Consider the following 20,647-nt stretch of genomic DNA (forward strand, 5'->3'; position numbering starts at 1 on the left):
CCTTGGTAACTAGCTGGGCAATTAATTAATCAATAGAAAGAATAAACATTTGACTAAGAGACTAAGTATAAAAGAAATATTTTGTTTTCTAAAAACAATTTCAAATACCTTTTAATAACAAATAAAAATTGCCACATAGCCAAAAGGAAAGATATATAATATATAGTGGGATATCACAAATGTAGAGATACCAACAGAGGATAAAGGAAAAATCAGGAAGATATCTAAGGTGTAAGGAAAGGAAAGAGAATAACCACAATTAGCATTCAAATTTGCTATTCTTTAAAGTTCTCTGCAAAATTTAAATCCTCTATACTAGATGAGAAAGAAAAAGAATGGCAGAAGCATATGTCCCAGCCTGCTCTATCTTTCCACCAAATTGAAATATACGAAAGCCAGTTAAGTCAGACTGAAACTATTCTTGTACCACAAAAGAAATACTAACCCCTCTTATTTTACTGTGGATGTTTTTATTGGGGGAGGTTTGGTGTCTCTCAAAGGTCTCTTTGCTAATACCTTGGAAAAAGAAAAGACAAAAACTATATTTTTGGTCCAAAACTCTGGTTAATGTATTTTTATTCATGTTATTCTGCCAGTTACTCCAGTACCTCTTGGTAAGTTATTATTCATCTATTTCTCTTTTCTTTATTCATCTATTTCTTAATTCCAGTGTCCTTTAGAAAAATTTCCCTGAAGCAAAGTGTTTCACATTCATGTTTTCAAGCCCCTTTACCTCCCAATTATCTAGTATCTCTTTAAGTTACAAATGAATTTAGAAACTATATATGCCCTAGGTAAATAGATAAATAAATGATAGAAAATTAAGACCCTGAGGTAGTACTTTTCACCTAATAAAAAGAAAAATTTAAATATGAAAAGCAATGTCAGCAATGCTTTGTAAAAAATATATATTTATACATCATTGATCCCTTTTAAACTTATGTGAACCTTTTAGAAAGCAAACTTACATTACATTGCAAGATACAATGAAATGCAGTATCTCTTAAACTCATATTTCCATTTCAAGAGATATGCTCTAAGGAATAATTCTAAATATGAAATAAAACCATATACATGATATTAAATTATTAAAAACAAAAATGCTAAGGTAATATATTGCAATGGTTAATAAAGTAATCAGATAGACCTAGGTTCAGATCTCAACCAGAACACTTAACCAGATATGTGGCTCTGGGTAAAGCATTTAATTTCTCTAAAACTTTAATCTGTGTAACCTCTAGGGCCTTTAAATTTTATGTTTTCATTGTCCCTATTCCATATTACTGGAACAACTGATTTATTTATGTATAAATCAGCGGAAACCCTAAACCACGACTGTTTAAAAAAAAGAAAAAGATAATTAGGGAAAACAAGTTTAAATATTTTGCCAAAAAACCAAGCTACAAGGGAAATCTAAAGATGAAGGGCAAGAAAGAGCAGAGAAACCAGGACTCAGCCACAAGAGTAAGGATATGAAAATTGTGAAAATTCAAATGTGGCAACACCTGATTCTTTCCTCTTACTAGGGCTTCAAAGGTTCCACTTTAGCATACTTTTCAGTGGATGATTTCCAAGAGAGACACTTTCAAAAATTACCCATGAATGTGGAATTTTTTCTCCAAATTTCCTAAGAATTGTATATATTTCCCTATCTTTATCAATACCACCTAAAATAGACTAAATTTTTCATGCTCTAGTTAGTAAAGGATGATGACTTTGACAACTCAATTACTCGAAAGACCATAGTAGTTACTCTTCCAAAGTAATCTTTCCAGAGAGGATCTATTTGTCTGTTTTGGGTTTTGTTTGTTTGTTTGTTTGGTTGGTGGTTGTTGTTTGATTAAAGTATAGTGGACACACATGATTTCTACAGGTATTTCAGGCATACAACAAAATGACTGGACAACTCTGTGCACTATGCTATGCTCACCACAAGTGCAACTACCGTTTGTCACCATACAATATCATTAACTATATTCCCAATGCTTATATATTTTTGGCTTTGATACAGGATTCTGAAGTACCTCTAGGAGTTTAGTCCCTTCTTTGGCGGTCATAAAGAGTTTCAAAGTTGACATAAGCTAGTGCAATCACTAAGTGTTGTGAGAGAGCTGGGTATTTGTACCAGATTATAGAACCTTTGTCTGTTCTTACCATAATTAAGAGCACTAGAATTAAGACAAATTCTGTTCAAGACCCTAGGTGGAGGTATGACTTTGACTTGGATGAAATTTTCTATATAAACTCAACAGCCGCCTGTCTTTCAGCAGCTCTCCATATTCCCTCTACCTCATATAAGACAGCCACTTCCATCAAATGACTATATTTCAACTCTTTTCTAAATGACTAATGAGCAAAGAATGAAACTTTATTTTATTGTAATAGTCTTTACAGTCACTATTAACTCAAAACTCATAAACAATGCTTATCAACAATGACCATAAGAAATTAATATTTGATACTCACTAGAAACTAATATCCAGACATTTATGATACATTAATGATTCTTAATAACATAACTAACAGTAATTGTTTGGCATGTACTCTGTTGCCTGAAATTTATATAAAGTTGGGGGTATACTGATGCCTCAAGCTTTGTCCTCTGTCCTTTCCCAAGGTTACTGGAGAAAACAATGGAGGAATTGATATATCATATTTATTTGCAGTTGCCTTCTTAGAAGGGAAGGTAGTTTCAGGAATTCTTTTCTACTTCTGCTATAAAGAATATGATTAGTAATTGAGTTTTGGTGAAGTTAAATTCTGTGTTAGGTTGATTAGAGTTTTGTTTTGTTTTTTGTTCCCCCCACCCCCTCCAAAACCCTCAACACCATTGTTTGGCAATTCTAGCATCCTTTGGACTCCCACAGAGTTGAGGTTTCATGCTCTCATGGGCTATAATCACTTCTGTTAATGCAAACTTATGTGGCATATTTTCCCATCTTGCCCTCAGATTTTTCTGCATGTCCTAAAATTAATGATTTTAAGTGAAAACTCTATTGATGCAAAGGAAAAAAAGGACAGGCATAATATAAACTATTCAATTAAAAAAATTTCCTAAAGTAATGAAGAATTTAGCTCAGATTTAAAAAAAAACCCTAAAATAATAATCTTATGAAAAGTAAAGAATAGACCAAAAACATTATGAGGTAAGAGACTAAAATGGGAAGAAAAGCAAAATAAGTGAAATCTAAATAATCGTTGCTGGCTCCTAAGGAATTTTAAATTATCATAAAAACTGATAAGAAAAGAAAGAGGGGCTAACCTCAACTCCATTTTGTTTACTCTAAAGTTAACTATCATGAAAGATTTAGGACTAATGAAGAGGATCAGGAGATTGAAACTCTTGGGATTTCTCATTGGTTATTATAACTGATTTTCACTATACCCTATTCTCCACCCTTGAAAGATGTGCAAGAACCATTATCTTATATGGTTTACAGGTCTTACTTGTGCTACTACTTAGGTCAGATTTAAAATTCTGATTAAACCCCAGAGATTATCAGAAAGAAAAAGAAACACATAGAGAAATATTATCATGACAAAAGTGTTTACGTTGATAGTTATAAACTTTCTGTACTGCAAATAGGAATATGATGAGAGCTGACATGGTGACAGTTTTGAAAGTGAGATAGAATGCTGAAAGAGAAGTAAATGAAGAAGGAACTTAAGTTACTAACCTTTAACTGATAGCCAGTTTCCTGTAAGATTGTGACCCTTGGACAATTAAGAATGTTTAAAAAAAGTTATTGCATTAGAAAAAGTAACTTTACTCATATAACTCATCAAAATGGCCTTAGGTTATTAAAGAATAGTTAATACTGAATTAATAAGGTAAAACATATTCATATAAGATTTCATGTTTCCCAAAAGTCCCTTTTCCAATGTTCCAAGTAGATTTTCAATAGGAGCTAAGTACATATTTTTTTAAAATAATAATATATTTTATTTTCTTTTTTAGTAATTGGTCCAGTAGCAGCTGGTAAGTTTTAATTACTTTCTCAGTGTCCTCTGTAACATCTGGGTTCCTTTACTTACACTAATACTTTTCACACCTGGCCAGTATGACCCTGAGAGTTAGATTGTTTTGCACCTCTTCTACTCCACATTTTCTAGTATTCTTCTAATTTACAAATAGTTTTGGAGTGATGGGTAGTATATAAAATGTCCACAGAACAGCAAAGACAACTAAAAAAGTTGTTCTTTGGTTACCATATTAAGTTACAAAAGAGAAACAAAGGGAAACAGTGCTGATAGAATATGTTGGGGTCAGATCACAGGAAAAACCATGGAAATGACACACTAAGAAATTTTTTTTTAAAGATTTTATTTATTTATTTGACAGAGAGAGATCACAAGTAGGCAGAGAGGCAGGCAGAGAGAGAGGAAGAGAAGCAGGCTCCCTACTGAGCAGAGAGCCCAATGCGGGACTCCATCCCAGGACCTCGAGATCATGACCTGAGATGAAGGCAGCAGCTTAACCCACTGAGCCACCCAGGCGCCCGACACACTAAGAAATTTATATTTCAGTCTGAAGCTCTACGGTCACAAAACAAAATTCCAGAAGATAATAGGTGGAAAGCATATAATGAGAAATATGAGTGAGAGCATTAGGAGGAACAGACTGCACATGCAAACAAAGAAAACACTAAAATAGAGCTGAAGACAAAAAAGAAAGGCTGATTTTTGTCCTCTCCTTCATAAAGTTTATCATATCTAAACCTGAACCACCACTCTTATTCAGTGAAAAAGAGTCAGGGTACTTTAAAAGCCTCTTCTGATTTCTTCTCCTTCAAAGGATTGAGACTTGCCTTTCATACTATTCAGACAAACTACAAAAATTTGTGCTTCCATAAAAACAAACAAACAGAAGTTTTTGATCTTGATGAAGTCCCAAAAATTCATATTCACTTTTGTTTCCTTTGCCTTTGGAGACATATCTTGAAAGAAGTTGCTGTGGCTGATATCGAAGAGGTTACTGCCCATATTCTCCTCTAGGATTCTGATGGATTCCTGGTCACATTGAGGTCTTTTATCCATTTCGAGTTTATTTTTGTGTAGGGTGTAAGAGAATTGTCGAGTTTCATTCTTCTACATATAGCTGTCTAATTTTCCCAGCACCATTTATTGAAGAGACTGTCTTTTTTTCCACTAGATATTTTTTTCTGCTTTGTCGAAGATTATTTGCCCATAGAATTGAGGATCAATAACTGGGCTCTCTACTCTGTTCCACTGGTCTATGTGTCTGTTTTTATGCCAGTACCATGCTGTCTTGGTGATCACAGCTTTGTAGTAAAGCTTGAAATCAGGCAACGTGATGCCCCAGTTTTGGGGGTTTTCTTTTTGTTTATTTGTTTGTTTTTTCTTTTTCAACATTTCCTTAGCGATTCGGGGTCTCTTCTGATTCCATACAAATTTTAGGATTGTTTGCTCCAGGTCTATGAAAAATACCAGTGGAATTTTGATCAGAATGGCATTGAAAGTATAGATTGCTCTAAGCAATATAGACATTTTAACAATATTTATTTTTCTGATCCATGAGTGTGGAATGGTCTTCTATCTTTTTGTGTCTTCTTCAACTTCTTTCATGAGTGTTCTGCAGTTCCTCAAGTACAGATCCTTTACCTCTTTGGTTAGGTTTATTCCCAGGTATCTTATAGTTCTTGGTGCTAGAGTAAATGGAATTGATTCCCTAATTTTTCTTTCTGTATTTTCATGGTTAGTATATAAGAAAGCCACTGATTTCTGTACATTGACTTCATACCTGCCACATTATCGAATTGCTGTATGAATTCTAGTAGTTTGGGGGTAGAGTCTTTTGGGTTTTCCATATAAAGTATCATGTCACCAAGATCAAAAGCTTCTGCTCAGTAAAGGAAACAGTCAATAAAACAAAGAGACAACCCACAGAATGGGAGAAGATATTCGCAAATGACAATACAGACCAAGGGCTGATATCCAGGATCTATAAAGAACTCCACAAATTCAACACACACAAAACAGATAATCATCCCAAAAAATAGGCAGAAGACATGAACAGACACTTCTCCAAAGAAGACATACATGACTAACAGACACATGAAAAAATGTTCATCACTAGCCATCAGGAAGATTCAAATCAAAACTACATTGAGATACCACCTTACACCAGTTAGAATGGCCAAAATTAGCAAGACAGGAAACAATGTGTGTTAGAAAGTATGTGGAGAAAGAGGAACCCTTCTACACTGTTGGTGGGAATGCAAGTTGATACAGCCACTTTGGAAAACAGTGTGGAGATTCCTTAAGAAATTAAAAATAGAGCTTCCCTATGTCCCTGCAATTGCACTACTGGTATTTATCCCAAAGATACAGATGTAGTGAAGAGAATGGCCATCTGTACCCTAACGTTCATAGCAGCAATGGCTACATTGCCAAATTGTGGAAAGAACCAAGATGCCCTTTGATGGACCAATAGATAAGGAAGATGTAGCCCATATACACTCTGGGGAATTATGCTTCCATCAGAAAGGTTGAATATCCAACTTTTATATCAACATGGACTGGACTGGAAGAGATTATGCTGAGTGAAATAAGTCAAGCAGAGAGAGTCAATTATCATATGGTTTCACTTATTTGTGGAGCATAAGATTTAACACGAAGGACATGGGGAGATGGAGAGACTGGAGTTGGGGAAAATTGGAAGGGGAGACGAACCATGAGACTATGGACACTGGAAAACAATCTGAGGGCTTTGGAGGGGTCGGGCGTGGGAGGTTTGGTAAGTCTGGTGATGGATATTATGGAGGGCACGTATTGTATGGAATATTGGGTGTGGTACATAAACAATGAATTCTGGAACACTGAAAAGAAATTTAAAATGTTATAAAAATTTTAAAATCTGTTGTTTTAAATACACCAATTAAGAAAACAAAAACAAAGAGTAACAAAACTCTTATCAAACAAAAAAAAGAACAAAATAAAAAGAAAGATATTCCATGTTCATGAATAGGGAGACCCAATATTGTCAAAATGTCAATTCTTCCCAAAATAATTTATAGATTGAGTGCAATGCCATCAAAATTCAGCAAGGTGTTTTGTGGATATTGACAAACTGATCCTAAAATTTAAATGAAGAAGCCAAAGACTCAGAATAGCAAATACAATATTTAAGGAGAACAAATTTGGAAGACTGACACCACTACTCACCCTCAAGACTTACCTGAAATCTACAATAATCCAGATAGTGTGGTATTGGTAAGCAAACCAACAAATCAGTGGAACAGAATAGACAGCTCAGAAGCAGTCCCACATAAATATAGTCAAATAATCTTTGACAAAGGAGCAAAAGCAATACTATGGAGCAAAGATATTCTTTTCAAGAAATGTTAGAACAACTAGACATTCACTTACAAAAAAGTCAATCTTCCCCCATAACTTATACTCTTCACAAAAATTAGCTCAAAATGCATCACAAACCTAAATATAAAATTCAAAATTAAACACTTCTAGAAGATAACATCAGAGAAAAGCTAAATGACTTTGGGTATGGTAATGACTTTTTAGTATACGTGCTGCCAAAGTGAGTGCTGGTAACAACTTTTTAGATATAACCCTAAGGGCATGATTCATGAAAGGAATAATTGATAAGCTGGACTTCACTAAAATTAAGAACATCTGAAAACAAACAACCTGATTTTAAAGCAGGCAGAGGATTTGAGTAGATATTTTCCAAAGACAAACATACAGATGGCCAACAGACACATAAAAAGATCCTCCATGCTACTATGTATCAAGGGAACACAAAACCACAATGAGATATCACCCCACACTTGTCAGATGGCTAAAATCAAAAACACAAGAAACAAGTGTTGAGGATGTGGAAAAAAAGGAACCCTGGTGCACTGTTAGTGGGCATGTAAATTGTTTCCCCAGTGGAAAACAGATGGAGGTTTCTCAAATTAAAAAAAAAAAAAAAAATCATGTGATTCAATAATTTACCCAAAGAAAACAAAAACATTAATTTGAAAAGATATATGCACCCTTATGTTTGTCACAGTATTATCTATAATAGCCAAGATATAGGAGCAACCCAATTGTCCATCAATAGAGAAAAGATTAAAATAGATAGATATATCTATATTTGTATCTGTATCTATATATTACAGCCACAAAGAGGATATGATTATGCCATCTGCAACACCATGTATGAACCAGAAGTTATGCTGAGTACATACACACACACCATGGAATATTACTCAGCCATAAAAAAGAATGAAATCTTGCCATTTGCAATGGCATGGCTCGAGCTAGAGAATATTACGCTAACCAAAATAATTCACTCAGAAAAAACACAAATGTGCTTTCACTCATTTGTGGACTTTCAGAAACAGAACAAATGAGCAAAGTGGGAAAAAGAGAAAGACACAAACCAAGAAACAGACTCTTACCTATAGAGAATAAACAGGTGGTTATCAGAAGGGAGGCAGGTGGGAGAATAGGTTAAACCAGTGATGAGGGGGATTAAGGAGTACACTTTAAAAAAAAAAATGTTTGTGTTATGTTACTCACCATACAATACATCATTAGTTTTTGATCCAGTGTTGCAAGATTCATTGTTTATGTACAACACCCGGTGCTACATACAATATGTGCCCTCCTTAAGAGCCACCACCAGTCTGTGGTAGGAGTGCACTTATGAAGAGTACTGGGTGATGTGTGGAAGTGGAGGATCACTAATGTATACACTTGAAACTAATATTATACTGTGTGTTAACTAGCAGGATTTTAAAAAAATAAAAATTAAAAAATGACCCAACTTTATGCTATCTTTAAGAAACTCACTTCAAATCTAACAATAAAAAGAAAATGATAGAAAGTATATACCATGAAAACATTATTTTTTTAATTTTTTTAAAGATTTTATTTATTTGATGGTGAGAGAGAGAGGGAGAGAGCATGAGTCAAGAGGAGAGGCAGAGGGAGAAGAAGAAGCAGACTCCTCACTGAGCAGATAGCCCGATGCAGGGCTTGATCCAGGAACTGTGCTAAAGGCAGTTGCCTAGCAACTGAGCCACCCAGGTGCCCAGAAAACATTATTTTTTTTTAAAGTTAATGTGGTCCATATACACTATGGAATATTATGCCTCCATCAGAAGAATGAATATCCAACTTTTGTAGCAACATCAACGGGACTGGAAGAGATTATGCTGAGTGAAATAAGTCAAGCAGAGAGAGTCAATTATCATATAGTTTCACTTATTTGTGGAGCATAACAAATAGCATGGAGGACATGGGTAGTTAGAGAGGAGAAGGGAGTTGGGGGAAATTGGAAGAAGAGGTGAATCATGAGAGACTATGGACTCTGAAAAACAATCTGAGGGGTTTGAAGTGGCGGGGGGGGGTGGGAGGTTGGGGTACCAGGTGGTGGGTATTATAGAGGGCACAGATTGCATGGAGCACTGGGTGTGGTGAAAAAATAATGAATACTGTTATGCTGAAAATAAATAAATTTAATTAATAAAAAAGTTAATGTGATATTAATATCATATAAAGTAGACCTCAGAGAAAAAATTTATCAGAAGAAGGAACATTACATAATGATAAACAGAATACACCAAAAAGACCTAAAAGCCAACAACCCATAACACAAAAAATAAGAATGGTATTTTGTAACATGTGAAAATTATATGAAATCTAAATTTCATTGTCTACAAATAATGTTTTATTGGGGCACATACTTATTTATTTATTTACATATTGTCTATTACTACTTTTGCACCACAGCAGCAAAGTTGAGTAGTTATGACAGAGATCTTGTGGCTTGCAAAGCTTAAAATATTTATTATCTGTTGCTACAAAAGTTGGGTATTGGTCCTTTCTTTTTTTTTTTTTTTTTTTTTTTTTTTTATAAACATACAAGCAGAGAGAGTCAATTATCATATGGTTTCACTTATTTGTGGAGCATAACAAATAGCATGGAGGACATGGGGAGTTAGAGAGGAGAAGGGAGTTGGGGGAAATTGGAAGGGGAGGTGAACCATGAGAGACTATGGACTCTGAAAAACAATCTGAGGGTTTTGAAGGGGTGGGGGATGGGAGGTTGGGGTACTAGGTGGTGGGTATTATAAAGGGCACGAATTGCATGGAGCACTGGGTGTGGTGAAAAATAATGAATACTGTTATGCTGAAAATAAAAAATAAATTAAAAAAAAAATATTTATTATCTGGTGCTCTACAGCAAAGTTTGCCTACCTCTGCCCTAAAAGAAACTAAAGTACAAGAAATAGATTGGGAACTTATTAGTAGCTATTTGAGGTATTCATGAAAATTGAAACAAGAAAGTATATAAATGATGGTGTTTGGGGATCAGAAACACAGTTCTCTATTCCCATTTCCCTAATTTTTTCTTCTAAGGTATCATTCAAGATTCCTAGCAGGATACAATACTATATAGTAGGAGAGCAGATCCCTCAGTATGGTATAAGAACCTGGTACTTCTCACGATCTTTATGACTCTCACTGTGATCCAAGTTACTTTCATCTTTCTGGTTGCTCTATTTTACTCTTGCCTTCCAGTCACTACCAATACAGCATCCACAGGGATGACGTTTTAGATTCAGGTCACCTCTCTGTTATGATCCATTAATAACTCTCCATCTTTCTGGATTCAAATTCAAAGTCATTACAGCACCTCTTGAAAGAAAGTCCTGAGGATGCATGGGTCGCTCAGTCAGTTAAGCATTTGCCTTCAGCTCAGGTCATGATCTCAGGGTCCTGGGATTGAGTCCCACATCGGGCTTCTTGCTCAGCGGGAAACCTACTTCTCCCTTTGCTGATGCTTTCCCCCCTGCTTGCATGCCCTCTTTCTCTATCTCTATCTCTCTCTCTCCTCTCTGAAAATAAATAAAATCATAAAAAAAAAAAAAAAAAAGGTCCTGGGTTGGGATATCTGTTCCCCACAACGCTCTAATAGCTTTCCTTCATCTTATTTTTTTTTAATTTTGTTTCAGCCATACTTACTTTCTTTTTGTCACTCAAATAGCCTAGAAAGATTCCTAGAGGAATCCTAGAGGTTTAGTCATTGTTCTCTCTGCCTGAATTCTCCACTCAAACATCTGCATGGCTGATCCTCTTACCTCTTTCATATTCTTTCTAGTAGTTCTACCAACTGCTGAGAATGGGGTGTTGAATTTCCCAGGTAAAACTGTAAGCTTTTCTATTTCTCTTTTCAGTTCTATCAGTTTTTTCTCCCATGTATTTTGAAAGTCTTTTGTTTCATGCAACACTTGTTTCTTATATGTAGCTGTTATGAAGAAATGCAATAAGCTACAAGAAAACTCAGATAATCCAGTAAATTCAGAAATAAAATTAATGAAGAGAGTAAGTTCTTTACTTAAGAGATTAAAATTATTAAAAAAATAAATTCTGAAACTACAAAAGTCATAAATGAGATAATAATGCAATACAGAGCATAGGTAACAGGGCAAACTAGATGAAAGAAAGAATGACTCGGAGAATAGGAATATAGAAATACTTCCAGCTACAAGAAGATAAAGGAGGAGAGAGGGAGAAGGATGCAAAGAATTTACTTAAAGAAATATTACCTGAGAACTTCTCAAACCTTGAGAAGGAATGGAATATACAAGTCAGAGGGAGAAGACACGTTCATCCTCCCAGCAAGACAGATAGTGACTTAACCAAACTTGAGTAGCACAAGGGGTGAAAGTCCCTCTTCAGAGGTCCTGCAGAGCTCTTCCTGCAGAAGTGTATGTTGTGACATGTCTTTTATGTCTCAGAAGACCAAGGTTTGTGAGGGAATGGTGAGAATGAAAGAAACCTTCCATTATAAGAAGTAGTAGTAGTTTGGATCCTGTGATTGATGGAGTGGGAACAGATTTTAACAGAAATAGCTGTGGGCTCGGTTTTTAGGCCACATGTAATTCAACTGAGGACAAACACATGAACAGAAATAATAAACTTAGGAACATGCACAGGGAAGTTCCAGGTGTGGACCAATGAACAGAGAGGTCCCACCAAGGCCATAGATGTGCTCTTTAGTCAGTTTTCTGTCCTGTGAACAGGGCCAGGTTAGAGCTGTGGTTCTCAGATGTGGTCCCTGGAACATCAGTATCAGCATCTCTGTCAACTTCTTAGAAATGTGCATTGTTGGGAAGGAAGCCTGTGTGGCTCAGTCAAGTTAAGCAATCCAGAGGGGTGGGAAAAAAGTTAGTGGTATCACACTTGCTGAATTTAAACTATACTATAAAGTTATAATAATAAAAACAGTTGGGTACTGAGATGAAAATAGACACATGGACTAACAGTACATAATAGAGAGGCCAGAATAAAACCCTCACATATAAAGTTAACTAATAGTCAAGGCAGGAGCCAAAAACATTCAAAAGAGAAAGGACAATCTTTTTAACAAATGGTGCTGGGCAAACAAGATACAAATATGGAGAACAGCAATAAAAGTAGGGGATTTTTAACACCCCACTTACAGCCATGCACAGATCACCAGAACAGAAAATCAACAAGGAAACAAAAACTTTGAATGACAAACTGGAACTAATATATTAGGTACATTCAGAACATTCCACCCCAGAACAGCAGAATACACATTCTTTTCAAGTGCACATGGAACATTCTCTAGAATAGATCACATATTAGACCACAAAGCAACCCTCAACCAAAAGGTCAAAATCATACCATGAATCTTTTCTGACCACTTTGCTATAAGCTAACCATAAGAAAAGGAAATAGGGATAGACCACAAATACACAGAGTTTAAATAATATGCTACTAAACAATGAATGGGTCAGCCAGAAAATAAAATAAAGAAATTTTAAAATACATGGAAACAAATGAAAGTGAAAATACAATGAATGGTTTATGGCATGTAGGTGGCTCAGTCGGTTAAGTGTCTGCCTTCATTCAGGTCATGATCCTGGGGTCCTGGGATCAAGCCCCACATTAGGCTCCCTGATCAATGGGGAGCCTGCTTCTCCCTCTGCCTCTCTCTTTCTCTGTCTCTCATAAATAAATAAATAAAATATTTAAAAATAATACAACAGTTCAAAACCTTTGTGATGTAGCAAAAGTGGTTCTAAGAGGGAAGTTTATAGCAATACAGGCAATACAAGAAAAATCTCAACTAAACCACCTAACCTTACACATAAAGGAGCTAGAAAAAAAAAAAACAACAAACAACTCAAAACCAGCAGGAGGAAGTAAATAATACAGATTAGAACATAAATAAATTGTATAGAACTAAAAAGCAAAACAAAACAAAACAACAAAAAAATCCAGGAAACCAATAATGAAGCAGCAGAAGGAAAAACTAAGAAAAGTATAATTTACAATTTTACCCAAAATAATAAGATACCTAGGAATAAACCTAATCAAGGAGATAAAAAAACCTGTACTCTGAAAACTATGAAACACTGATGAAAGTAATTGAAGATGACACAAAGAAATGGAAAGACATTTCATGCTCATGGATTGGAAGAAAAAATATTGTAAAAATGTCTATACTACCCAAATCAATCTACACGTTTAAGGAAATTCCTATCAAAATAACAGCAGCACTTTTCACAGAACTAGAACACATAATTCTAAAATTTGCATGGAATCACAAAAGAACCTGAATAATTAAAGCAATCTTGAAGAAGAAAAGCAAACCAGGAGGTACTGTGATTCTGGATTTGAAGTTATATTACAAAGCTCTAGTAATCAAAGCAGTATGATACTGACACAAAAACAGACACACAGATCAATGGAACAAAATAGAAAACCCAGATATAATAATAATACTGTCAATTCAACTTTGACAAAGCAAAAAGAATATCCAACAGAATAAAGACAGTCTCTTCAACAAATGGTGTTGGGAAAACTGGACAGTTACATGCAAAAGAATGAAACTGGACCACTTTCTTACACCACACACAAAAATAAATTCAAAAGTTTGAAATCGTAAGTATGAGACCTGAAACCGTGAAAACTGTAGAAGAGAACAGAAGAAATGACATCTTTGACATCAGCTATAGCAACATTTTTCTAGATACATCTTCTGAGGCAAGGAAAACAAAGCAAACATAAACTATTAGGAATACATCAAAATAAAAATCTTCTGCATGACAAAGAAAATTATCAACAAAACTAAAAGGCAACCTATGGAATGGCGGAAGATACTTGCAAAGGACATATCTGATAAAGGATTAGTATAGAAAATACATAAAAAACATAAAATTCAACAGCCATTAAACAAACAATCCAATTAAAAATGGACAGAAGACATGAAAAGACATTTTTCCAAAGAAGACATACAGATTGCCAACAGACACATGAAAAGTTGTTCATCATTAATCACCATTATGGAAATGCAAATCAAAACTACTGTGAGATACCACTTCACACCTGTCAGAATGGCTAAAATCAAAAAGAGAACAAATAACAGGTATTGGTGAGAATGTGGAGAAAAAGGAACACTGATGCACTGTTCCTGGGAATGCAACTAATGTAATCACTGTGGAAAACAGTATGGAGATTCCTCAAAAGGTGAAAAATAGGGGCACCTGGGTGACTCAGTGGTTTAAAGCCTCTGCCTTTGGCTCAGGTCATGATCTCAGGGTCCTGGGATCGAGTCCCACATCAGGTGCTCTGCTCAGCGGGGAGCCTGCTTCACCCTCTCTCTCTGCCTGCCTCTCTGCCTACTTGTGATCTCTGCCTGTTAAATAAATAAATAAAATCTTTTTTAAAAAAGTGAAAAATAACTACCCTATGATCCAGTAATGTAAATTGGAAAACAACACGGAGGTTCCCCCCAAAATTAGAAGTTGGCCTACCATCCATATGATGCAGCGATTCCATTCTGCGCATATATCCAAAGGAAGTGAAAATAAGATATCAAAAAAATACAAAAAATATAAGTTCATAAATATTACAACATAATTCACAACAGCCAAGGTACAGAAATAAACTTAATTGCCCATACCAATGGATGACTGGATAAAGAGGATGTCATACACACATGCACACACAAACATGATATATTATTCAACAGTGATAAAGGAGGACATCCTGCCACTTGCAACAACATAGATGGACCTTGAGAGTATCATGCTGAATGAGTAAGTCCGAGAGAGGAAGACAAGTATTGCATGGTATCATTTATATGTGGAATCCAGAAAGCCAAATTTATTGAAAATTAAAAAAAAAAGGTAAAATGAGAGTTACTAAGGGATTGTGTGGGTGGAGGATAGGGCATGTGCTATTCAAAGGTAAACATTTACAAGTAGTAAATAAGCCCTAGAGATCTAATGCATAGTACAGTGAATTTAGATAATAAAATTGTATGACAATCATCAAACTTACCAAGAGATTAGAACTTTGATTCCAACCACAAGAAAGGATCACTATGTAGAATCATAGAGGTTCTAGTTATTGCTACAATGGCACTCATATTATAATTATATTATATTATAATATACCAAATTGACATGTTGCACACCTTCAATATGCACAAAATGTCAAATATATTCTAATAAAATTTTTTTCATAAAATAGCTAATCACAAGATCTTTCTAAACAATAACAGGTCAAGAGGAGGGGCAGGGAAATAAAAAGAACTTAGTTGTTCAAGACACAGATCCTGTACATCCAGTCCAGAGGAGTGTGGGTTTGTGTAAGAAGGGAGAGCCCAACACCTACTAATGATTTTTTCTGGTCTCTTTCAGTGGACAGTTCTGGAAAAATCAGTAAGTTTAGATCACTTCTTTGCCTTACCTATTTCTGGTCTAGGACCCTTGAGGATTTTTTTTTTTTTGTTATGTATTTTATATTTCATGTTCTTCTCATTTATTTTGTATTTCATGTTCTTCTACCTTAGAGTAGTCAATATTTCTTAAATAAGTGATTTTCTCATACTTTGATTTCTTTTTTTCTATTTCCCTTTTGGAACAAAATATAATGATCTTGTCTCATAATTCTGGCTATTTACCACAAGGAAGCCCATTTTCCTGGTGTTAGCATCTGACAATGGATAATTTTTACTAAAAAAGAAAATCACCTAAACTTGATATAAAAAACAAGTGTCAGGACAAGATAGTGATTTTGATAATTGGCCAAATATGTATTTTCCAACTTACCTAAAGGTGAGTGGGTTAAAAACTGATTTGTGAGAGAACAATGAAAGTAGGAAATGTGATAGTTTGAAATTTGGTAGAATAGATATTACCAACACAAGGATTCCATCCCATACATTAACCAAGGGCATCCTAAAGAAAACCGTCTCTGTGAAGTAGGATGTAGAGCATTGGGCTCCAGCACTCCTCAGGATGAAACAGAGGGTTTTATAGTACCTAGAGGTGCTGCTTCTGCACCTACAAAATATATTATTGAAAGTGGGATTTTCCTTGAGTTAGAAAAGTCCCACTGATCGATCTTTTGTGTTTTATTTTTAGCACTATCTCCTATGGGTAAGTTTTTTATTCTCAACTGTGATATTTTACATTGTTTATATTTTCTGGACTGGCTCTTTCTTCTCCCAAGATGGAGACTTTTGTTTCTAAGGATATTTTAAGTGTTCCTATTCTCCAGAATCTTCTAATATTTTAAATAACTATTTTTGGAGAGACAGCTGTAGAGGAGATGAAATTCATACAAAAGGATGCCATAATCTCCGGCCATCTTCTAGGCTCTGAAAAAAGAATCTCCTTTCTAACTCCCAGCAAAATATAATGACAAAAAGATTGGTTTCTAGATTTTGTGAGTTTTTTGCTGGTAATTTAGAACTCCTTTTTGGTAACAAGTGAAGGTCCACTGAATCATATTAACAGGAAAAATAACCAGTTAAGAAAAAAACTTTATTTTCTCTTGCCTTCTAAGTAACTTTACTTTGGAGGAATAGTGGGTATTGAGCCCCTCTCTATACTGTGCACTGTGCTAGGCATTTTCAGAAACATTATCTCTTATTCTTACCATAGCCTATCTGCTAGTTATTGTTATTCCCTACTTTACACATCAGTAAATTTGCTCACACTTGCCCAAGGTTTAAGAGTTGGTAAACCAGGTGGTGGGTATTGGGGAGGGCACGTATTGCATGAAGCACTGGGTGTGGTGCAAAAACAATGAATACTGTTACACTGAAAAGAAAAAAAAAAAAAAAGAGTTGGTAAACAGCACAGCTGCAATCTAAATCCAGAACTTCCTGTCTCCAAAGTACATACTCTTTCCATACCAACACATTGCCTTCTACACTGAACCACAAAGAGCTTTTCTGTGATAAGTCCTGAAACCATATCTATAAATAAAATGTTTGTAAATACAAATATACATCCACTAGAGAAGGTATATAATGAAATGTACACAAAGGATAGTTTTAAAAATAAAAGACATCCCATTTAAATCAATGTTTGGTTTTTATCTGTTTTCTAAATTCAGATTTCCCATCAGGATTATTAATGCTTCAGCTCCTCAATAAAATCATATGAAACAGAATAATAATTCTTAAAACCTGTCAATATACAACTATAAGAAACAAGTAAAACTTAAATTTAGTAAGATAGAATCAAGCATCTCGAACTTTTCCAACACTAAGAAACACAAAATATATCTTTATATTTAATTGTTCTTTCTCAGTTCACACTATGAGAGAGGGTTTGTGAGTGGGAGGTGGGGAAGTTGAAAAGGATAATTATTTTCTTTGCATTCACAGTCCAAAAAATAATATGCATTCAGAGCACTCATGATGTATCTGCATCTTTCAAATGCACATGGAGAGGGTGATAAGAGAGTGTATGTTTTCTTTACAAAAAGAAAGAGGGCTTTGGGAAGGCACCATAGGCTAAGGCCCTCGCTGAAAGTGAATTCATTTTTTTTTTTTAAGATTTATTTATTTATTGGACAGACAGAGATCACAAGTAGGCAGAGAGGCAGACAGAGAGAGGAGGAAGCAGGCTCCCCGCTGAGCAAAGAGCCCGATGTGGGGCTCCATCCCAGGACCCTGGGATCATGACCTGAGCCGAAAGCAGAGCCTTTAACCCACTGAGCCACCCAGGCGCCCCAAAGTGAACTCATTTTTAATGAATATGCTTTTTGAAATTGCCAGGAAAAAAATCAGCTCAATCTTTTAAAACTTTTCTTGTAAAAGATCTATTCTTGTTGACAATATTTCAAACATATTCTTTCCTGTTGATACTTTTAGCAAAAAGAGATTAAGATTTAATTCATTGTTCAAAGAAAGATTTAAGACAGATCAGCTTATCAAACTTTACCACCCTCTCAAGTTGAGTATATTAATTTCTCATCTCCACATTCAGCTAATTAAGTATATGATTTTTTTAATATTAATTAATGGACTGAGATCTACAATGAGTCCTTTCCCTGATGCTTAACAGATCTTTATGATCTAGATCTGTGTGTGCTCTCCTTGACAGCCACTGGTTTAGGGACTTAATAGGAATAATTTCCTAATAAGGCGCATGGTCTAGTCACCACATTATTTTAAGTATCATATGATAGCTAACTCATGATATCTTTTACCTTTAACAAATTTTTAATCCAGTTTAAAATCTTTAACTATCCTGAATACATTAGAATAAGTGCCAAGTTCTTGATTAAATATTTCCCTTATAATTAGAATTTCAGACTTTCAGCCAGGGCTTACAAATCTTTGTATTATAGAGATTATGAGATCTGGGTTGGGGGCGGAGATCTATGTACCATGTAGAAATTTGAGAGAAGGGAGGGAAGAACTTAGAAATTGGTGGAATAATGATTTGTAGCTGACATCTACAATGCAATTAAGTTCCAGATGGAAAATATACAGCAAAGAGATTAAAACAAACAAGCATATTATATTAGAAGTGACTAGAAGTATTTTTTAGGGTAGAGGGAAAGACAGTAAAATTTTTTAAATCCTATAAAATTAGAAAAAGTATAGCTAGAATAAACATTTTATTTAAATCCTAGAATTCTTACCTTTGATTAACAAAAATCTGTATAATTTAGGTGGTAAAGTTAGCTTTAAAATGGGTCCTGCAGTAGTATACACAGTAGTAAATATAAAACAAACTAAAGATGTTAAAACTAAAGATAGTCATATATTAAGAAAAGTCAGCTTGTTAAGGAACACATTGCACAGAATTTGTAAGGTTGGAAGCTTCAGTGGAAAAACATTCTCTTCCTCACACAACACCACATCCTCCCAAAAAACAAGTGTCCACTGGTAGTTCTGTCAGAAATCAAAATATTCTGAACTCTCTTCTTCGGTACAAAAATGCTTAGGATATATTACTACTGATTTTCATTAGTAAATTGGAAGTGGGTTTGTCTAGAATAAAATGTCAGTACCCATATATTATTAAATAATCATTGGGGAGGAAAAAATACACAAAAAGTTCAGATAGCACTGCTGTAAGGTTCTTAATGTTATTGTTATTTTGCATCAGAGTCTAAAATATCAAAAAGGCAACACTGAACTACATCATCTCTTTTCACTTACAGTTACCTTCTTACCTAATGCAGGTGTGTCTCACATTTGGCAACTTGTTATTTGTTTATGTGTACTTCAATATTTCAGACATCGAACCCTAAACAAACCAAAAGCCTTTCAAAGTAAAAAAAAGAAAAAAGAAAAAAAAAAGTTTTTAAGCAAGAAATCTTCCTGTGAAGCAATTAACCATTCCTCTAAAGTATTTGGTTGGAACTAAGAATCCCTTGTCTTGATAGATCAGACTTTCTGCCTGTATGATCTCATTTGGCAGTAGTGATAGTCAATATTAGACTACTTACTATGCTCCATGTACTGTATTGAGTACTTTACTTAGGTAATATTATTTAATGTTTATAACACTTCTGTGAAGTAGCTACTACTACTGCACCCATTTTACAGATAAGAAAGTAAGATTCACCCAAGCTCACCTGGCTAGTTATTAATGAAGCCAGGATTTGAACCAGTCTGTCTGTAAAAGCCATGCCTCTTAAACATTTGTCTAGAATCCTTAAATAACTTTACAAAATGGGCAGAACAAGTTAAATATAAGGAAGGTGAGTCTTTGGGGATTAACTGGCTTACCCAAATAAATCCAGCTAGCAGAAATACTAAGCCCAGGTGTTCTAATTCAGCTTTTATATTCAATATTCTTTCTATTACATTATTTAAATAGGTTTTCTTAAAGGAAGTCATGCCACTGCTCCATAGGAAGAACCCACAAAATTCTTCCTGGTAACATAGATATATATGATATATATATTTTTTTCTTAATCCAGGGAACCAAATCACTAAAATAAGAAAAGAAAACAGAAACTAAAAAATTCAGTTTTTATTAGATCACACAGAAATTGAGACATAGTAGAGTTCATTTACCTGTGTTTGGTAAAAGGGAACAGAAATTTTTGCAAAGTGAGTTTGCAGGTATTGTAAGGAACGTCTAAAGCATTGGTTTAGACTGAACTCTGAAGTCTGACTTTTCAGGTTCAAATCCCAACTCCACCACTTACTGACTCCAGGGCATATTCACATTCATTTAAAGTTCCAGTTTTTTTATCTGTAAAATGGGGATAATAATAGTACCTGCCCTATATGGTTGTTATTAAGATTAAATGAGTTAATACTTTATATAAAATGTTCAGAACAATGAGTGCCTGATATATGATAAGAACCCAATGA

General features: G+C 34.7%; 2 protein-coding genes across 14 annotated transcripts in view; one reads left to right on the top strand and one right to left on the bottom strand.

Annotated features, from left to right (window-relative positions):
- LOC309865787 (endogenous retrovirus group K member 7 Env polyprotein-like) overlaps window positions 1-20,647 on the bottom strand; it is a 1,143,634-nt gene that overhangs the window by 509,544 nt on the left and 613,443 nt on the right. The window lies entirely within an intron of this gene.
- Window positions 1-20,647, top strand: part of LOC309865776 (uncharacterized protein) — a 229,017-nt gene that overhangs the window by 43,207 nt on the left and 165,163 nt on the right. For 10 of the 13 annotated variants that reach the window (XM_082732567.1, XM_082732576.1, XM_082732578.1 and 7 more), the window contains 4 exons: window positions 597-614; window positions 3,959-3,979; window positions 15,714-15,734; window positions 16,440-16,454. In XM_082732567.1, coding sequence (XP_082588693.1) covers window positions 597-614; window positions 3,959-3,979; window positions 15,714-15,734; window positions 16,440-16,454 — 75 coding nt within the window. The remainder of the gene's footprint in view (window positions 1-596; window positions 615-3,958; window positions 3,980-15,713; window positions 15,735-16,439; window positions 16,455-20,647) is intronic. The other 3 variants (XM_082732573.1, XM_082732574.1, XM_082732579.1) reach the window with 3 other exon arrangements.

The sequence above is a fragment of the Mustela nivalis genome (genome assembly GCF_964662115.1).
Source record: "Mustela nivalis genome assembly, chromosome: 5".
In the NCBI taxonomy this organism is placed as follows: domain Eukaryota; kingdom Metazoa; phylum Chordata; class Mammalia; order Carnivora; family Mustelidae; genus Mustela; species Mustela nivalis.